At 37.8% G+C, this 6346-nt stretch overlaps 2 protein-coding genes across 2 annotated transcripts; one reads left to right on the top strand and one right to left on the bottom strand.

Annotated features, from left to right (window-relative positions):
• Positions 1-1832: 1832 nt before the first annotated feature.
• LOC133520567 (ribulose-phosphate 3-epimerase) lies at positions 1833-3977 on the top strand. The gene is made up of 4 exons (XM_061855070.1): positions 1833-2215; positions 2388-2495; positions 2882-3103; positions 3776-3977. The coding sequence occupies exons 1-4, from the start codon at positions 1976-1978 to the stop codon at positions 3887-3889; spliced, it is 684 nt and encodes a 227-aa protein (XP_061711054.1). The 5' UTR covers positions 1833-1975; the 3' UTR covers positions 3890-3977.
• LOC133520566 (putative methyltransferase C9orf114 homolog) lies at positions 3971-5931 on the bottom strand. The gene is made up of 3 exons (XM_061855069.1): positions 5241-5931; positions 4787-5053; positions 3971-4377 (listed from the first exon to the last, which is right to left on the bottom strand). The coding sequence occupies exons 1-3, from the start codon at positions 5792-5794 to the stop codon at positions 3987-3989; spliced, it is 1212 nt and encodes a 403-aa protein (XP_061711053.1). The 5' UTR covers positions 5795-5931; the 3' UTR covers positions 3971-3986.
• Positions 5932-6346: the final 415 nt, after the last annotated feature.

Here is a 6346-nt window from a genome sequence, read left to right as displayed (position 1 = left end):
GATGGAACAAGTGCAGTCAACTCGACGCCTCGACGGGGACTATGTAGAAAAATAAAATAAATTAAAAAACCTGTTTTTTTTTCCACCACCACCACCAATTTTTCAATCCACCCTCGTAATATAGAAACCAAATGCAGTAGATTTCATTAAATACATATAAAGGACGAATAGGACATTCAACCTTTAACGCAAAAACGGTAGAAATTTTACAGGTGTTGGTGAAATATCAAAAATACTCCAAATTTTCTCTTAAATGTCCCATGATTGGTGCCGTTAATACTTGACGTAAAACGTGGCGTATGAAATTATAAAGTCCATGAATCTAAATTACATATTAACACACAAACAGTAATGTCCCCTTTCACATCTATTCCAGTAGCATCCCAGTGATCGAATCCAGCACTGAACTGAATCGAATCGTTTACATTAATTCCAGTCATTTTCAACATCCAGTGAATATATATTATGATGGAGACTGTTACCAGAAAAACAATACGTTTTCACTATTTAACGTTTAATCCAGCCAGCACAAGATTGACGGTCTACATTATTCCAGAGGCGCTGATTTGGGCGAGCTGCACTCGAATAGGTGTCGTAATTGACAATCGCGCGACCAATTAGGACACCCTATTAGAGTACAGTATGTATTTTTCATGTCACTATATGATGTTACTACTGTGTTACTATTGTTACTATAGATGTTGTATTGACTTGTAAAAGAGGCCTTGAAGCCTACTTGCAGAATACATTTTTGAATTTTGAAACCTTACATACTAAATAAGAGGCAAATCCACGATCTTTCAATTTTGGGTTTCTTCGGAAAACGGTGTATTCCCATTACGGAGCGACTCAGGGCAATAATGAGTCGTGCTCGAGTTATTTTCGCAAGCATAAATAAAAACTATAGTCTGGCAAACCAAATTATCAGTTCAGTATCAGAAAATATATAGGAACAAAAAAAACTCATCCCTTTCTTTTGGGTGCCAGTACTAGCGTAAAACAAAGATAGTATGAGATGAGATAGATGAGACAGTCCCAGGTCAAATTAAACCTCCTCAAGGTTAGCTTTTAAAGCCTGACCTTATATGATCACGCGCCATATTGCGGAATTTGAATGGAACTAAATTTTTCATACTAAACTGAACTGTCACCCTATACTTGAGAATAAATGCGCCCTCTTGACAATGATCATATATTTTTGGTCGGGCTTTATAAGAATACCATTGTTGGCAATTTAATTTTGAAAACTACGTTAGTCAAATTTCCATTGATTGTATTCTTAAATCTTCGCCTCGCTCGATTGACGACGACTACACTGAGGGCCTACCGCAAACCACGTTCGACGTGTTGCCTCTCTGTCGCACTTGTAGATTCATACGCAAGTGTGACAGGGAGGCAACACGTCGAACGTGGTTTGCGGTAGGCCCTCAGTGTAGGCGAATTTCGGTTTTCGCGAAAACCGAAATTCGTAAATAGGGAGCGTGCATGAACTGTAGGAGGCAGCACAGGAGCCGTCAGATTTTTGGCGCGAGGCGTAAATGAGACGTTTATTGTTCCGATGTAGCCCACAAGATGGCAGAACCTACTATGCACAAGAAAACACGTGACGTGTAAATGTACATGTTTATGGTTCCGATTCAAGCCACAAGATGGCAGACCCTCCAACGCGCACGGTCCCTATTGCGGGGATCTTTTTCTTTTACTCTCACTAGACGTAATTAGAGTGACAGAGAAAAATGTCGCAATTGACGAACCTCAATTTTCGCGGTAGACCCCCTGTTCTCCGAACGCAATTTTAGGTACAATCTTTGGACGAAACGGAACGCAGCAATGACCTGTCAAGTGTCAAGTCAATGTCATACCAGCCGAAAGGACAAATAACCTATTTCTTTTTAGCATTTCGAATTGTTTTTCTTATTTAGGGGTACCTGTTATTATCATAAATAAGTTATAAGTTTACACATATCTTTAAACCATGACTTCACGTAATTTAAGAGCTTTAATTGGACCTTCAATTTTAAACGCAGATTTATCAAAACTATACGAAGAATCTCAAAAACTTCTCGATAATGGTGCAGATTATTTGCATTTAGACGTAATGGATGGGCATTTCGTTCCCAATTTGACATTTGGCCATCCTATAGTTAAGTGCCTTCGTTCTAAGATAAAAAATGCGTTCTTCGAAACACACATGATGGTGTCCAATCCTGAACAAGTGAGTATCTCAAAATGCTTTTTCACTCTAGTATCAATTGTTTAAATACGTTCGGTCTATATAATAACAATAGTAGTTAGTATAGTAGCCATGTATTAAACCACCCTTCAATATGAAGCTCATCCTAATAAGATTCTGATTTCAATGTTAAAATCACATTTTAAAATTGCAGTGGATTGCTCCAATGGCTGATGCAGGTGTCAACCAGTACACATTCCACATTGAGCCAGTCACAAATGTAGAGGATGTTTGTAGAAAGATTAAAGAAAGTGGCATGAAGGTAAGCAAATCTTCACAAATATTTTAGCTACATTGTTGAGTGTGCACCCATATGCTGCTCGTGATAAGTTAGTTTAAATTAAAATTTATATTTCTGTTATCCTATGTATATTGGTCCAATACAACTACATATACTCAACCTGTGGCCTGTGGCTTGTAGGCCACATGAAGCTCTCAGCTTTTTGTCAGAGGTTTGTATGGTATTTCTAGAATAATGTTACATCAGTTATTAAGTCCAATATAAAAATTTATTGTTTTGTAACCAAAGACCCCAGATATAATATGATATGACTTTGTGGCCCTGTGACAAAAAGAGTTAGCTTATGGGAAGTTATATAGTCATTCTCATCTAAGGTAACCTAAATGCCTAAATTAATCATTTTCTAGGTTGGAGTAGCGATCAAACCAGGTACACCAGTAGCAGAAGTGGAGAAATACATAAACATATCAGATATGGTGCTCATAATGACTGTGGAACCTGGGTTTGGGGGCCAGAAGTTCATGCAGGACCAGATGGCTAAAGTGCAGTATCTGAGAGAGCACTATCCACTATTGGACATTGAGGTGGATGGGGGTGTGGGACCATCTACCATTGACTGCTGTGCTAAGGTTAAAAACAATTTTCTATATATGGCAGTAATCTAATATTTAAAGACTATTTAACACAATGAACTAGTATAAGCCAGGAGATATTCATCATAAAACTAATCTAAGCTTGTACTCTGCTATTCAGTCTTCTACTAGAGGCCAAGGCAACCTAGTAATAGTTTTGAGATGGAGAAGGGGGCCTTCCCAAATTCTAAGTGATATACCAAGTCTCTAGGGGCAAGTGCTGGGTCTCTAAATTCGGGCCTACTGCTATACTCGTATTTACTATACTTGATACTAAAACAGATAAGTGTGGCATATGGGTAAGTGTGGCTCGGCTAGTCTACATATTGTGTGGGGCCTGTTAGCACATTGATTAGTGTTTATTGTGAGTTCATACATTGGCTTCTTGCACTTAGTGGCAAATGTATGAATTTGCAATAAACACTAATGAATGTGTAAACAGGCCCAATGTGTTAGCCAGCCACACTTACCTGTATTGACCTTATGTCAGTTTCATACTTGTTATTGATTTCTACAATGCTTATAATTTATAACCCTTTATAAGACATAAGGGTGTCAGGGATTATGCAAAATTGAACCCTATCACTTTATTTCAAAGTTCAAAATCATGTGAGGAATAAATATAATCCCTGTCTTATAAAGGCTTATATCTAGTGGTTTTTTTTTCAGGCAGGAGCTAACATGATAGTGTCTGGTACTGCTGTGATAGGTGCTCAGGACCAAGCTGCTACAATCGAACTCTTACGAAACTCCGTGCAAGAGGCTATTTCAAAGAAGCATTAGTCAGATTTTATGCATTCCTACTAAAAGTACATTAGGTCTTCCAAATGGATATTTTTGTAAGGGTTATACAATAAAAATATATTTAATACATACATTTTTAATCAAATCTACTTAAATCATCATTTTGTGTAGCTGTTTGTGTAGTTTCTGCCTTTGGAGCTGGAAATATAGAACTGGTAGCAACACCTTCCCCTTTGAATACCATGGGTTCATTATTAGCTTGCAATTTGCTCCGTAATCCTGAAAGTGTGACTAAAATAGCTTCTTCCGTTCTGATGGTTCTGGAACCCTGGTTGGGTAGGACATTGAGGTAATGGTCGAATAATAAACTGGCATCATCCACTTGCATCTGTTCATCACTTTCTAGTGCTGCCTCTATACCATGCAGTCCTCCAAATACTATGAGTGCATGGTTGTATTTTAGCTCCTTACTGGGAATGTTATCAATTGATTCTCCTCTGTCTGATGTTCCTATTGTCAGGTCGTATCTGAAAACGTAATTGATACCTAAATTTTACATCATAAAAATAATTGGGAGTGTGAATTAAAGAAAACAACCATGCACCATATACCATGTCAGTAAAGTTGATTCTGTGATTATAGTATAAGGCCAACAAGGTGTTTGTTATGGGTCCTAAATACTTATATAAAATAACTAATACTCTAGAGTAATCATGCCCATAACATAAACACAAAGTTATATTGATTAGCTACTTCACTACACATACTAATTATGTGAAAAGTTTTGTTATAATTAAGCCTTTTTATTTGTGCACTATGGTATGAAATACAACCGAATTTTCCTCAAAATTAATGAGTTGTGATCTAGGAAATATTATACAGGTTTTTACAGGCATAGTCACTGCAAATTTGGTTGATAATATTATGAATACTAACCCATCTTTATAAGGGCTTTGTGAGAACACTTGACTAAGATTCTGTGCAATCCGCACAGTGTAGCCCCAATACACTCCAGTCTCAGCCCTCGGAGTGGAGAGACTCACAACTTTCCCCTTCAGCTTCTTGCCTCCTTCCGGCAGCATCCGCACAGTCACTCGGATACCAGGGTTCAACAACTCATCAACAGAGATATCTTTAAGCAATCCAACATTGACTTGAGAACCTTTCCCTGGTTTAACTGGTTTGTTCATAGTTATACCTTCTCTGAAAAACCAAAATCACTAATGATTAATTACATAACACACTTGGAAAACTAATTCTTGCATTTCTGTTCATAATAAAGGATTTCATTATAAAAGCAAATCTAGTCAAGTAGTCAGTTAAGGAAATCTATCTCTTGTTTTATTTAATGTAATGCACATGTTTCTTTTTATTATGAGATAAACCGTACCTGAATGTAAAGTCATTTGATGACCGTAAATGATGTGGTGCATCCAAAGGATTGAGCAACCCAGCAAATTCCAAATCTTTATGGAGTGGAAAGAAATGTTTTCGCAAATATTGAGGGCACTCCAAGTACTGCAAAATCCGTGCTAGTTGCACACAACTCCTGCGAGCCACTTTGACACCATCCAAATCTTCAACTTTAGACTTCTTTGTGTCAATCTTGTCCCCGATGTCGTCGTAAACTATAACTTCATCAACGCAGAACACGCATGCCGCCCTTGCGATCTGGCCAGCCAGATAAGTCCGCAACTCTGCCGACTGCGCATTTTCCATAATAGAACCGGGCACCGCAATGCTAATTGTGGATATTTCAGCGTATTTCTTCTTTTTTTCCTGCTCTTCTCGTTCTTTCTCTTCGGCCTCCTTCTCCAATGCTAGACGCTTTTCTCGCTTCACTATCTTTTCCTCGTTGCGCTGGCGTTTTGAAGCTTTCCTTTCCTGGTTTATTTCTCGCCATGTTTTCCCAGGGGGCTTTATGGGAACGGTTGGTTGCGACATTTCTTTTATTAATGTATTTACCAAAAAGAAATATTAGCAACTCGAACACGTGAACTTTTATATAGTTACCATAACAATTTCATTCTCTTCACGCATGCATACTTCATGCGATCATGACATTGACGTTTCACTGACATTCCCAATAGACATAAAGCAGCCGTATTTTCGCACTTGTGCATGTAAAATGACATGTATCTTTTTTTGTCTTTTTTTTGTTCTGGCTTTTGATGACATGTATCTGTCGTTTTATTAGATAGCTCAAACAGAAGAGGGTGACCAAGCTTGCACAGAGAAACTCCCTATTTATGGGGAGCTAGCTACCACAACAATCAAAAAATCCAAACAACACATTTACTAGTAGCTGTGGAAGCTGTATACCTGTCCTATATTAATATTACTTAAAACTGAATAAATATATAGCACTGCCATTTCGAAAGAAATCCCAAAACTAATTCGCCAAAAAATAATTTATACTTACATTGAACCTGCTCACAACATATTCACGAGGATTGGTTGCATTTGCACATGCGAAAGCATTTTGTTCAAGCTTCG

Source organism: Cydia pomonella, chromosome 8 (genome assembly GCF_033807575.1).
Source record: "Cydia pomonella isolate Wapato2018A chromosome 8, ilCydPomo1, whole genome shotgun sequence".
NCBI classification, from domain to species: domain Eukaryota; kingdom Metazoa; phylum Arthropoda; class Insecta; order Lepidoptera; family Tortricidae; genus Cydia; species Cydia pomonella.
The sequence above is the reverse complement of the archived record's forward strand: the minus strand, read 5'-3'. Positions and strand labels throughout refer to the sequence as shown.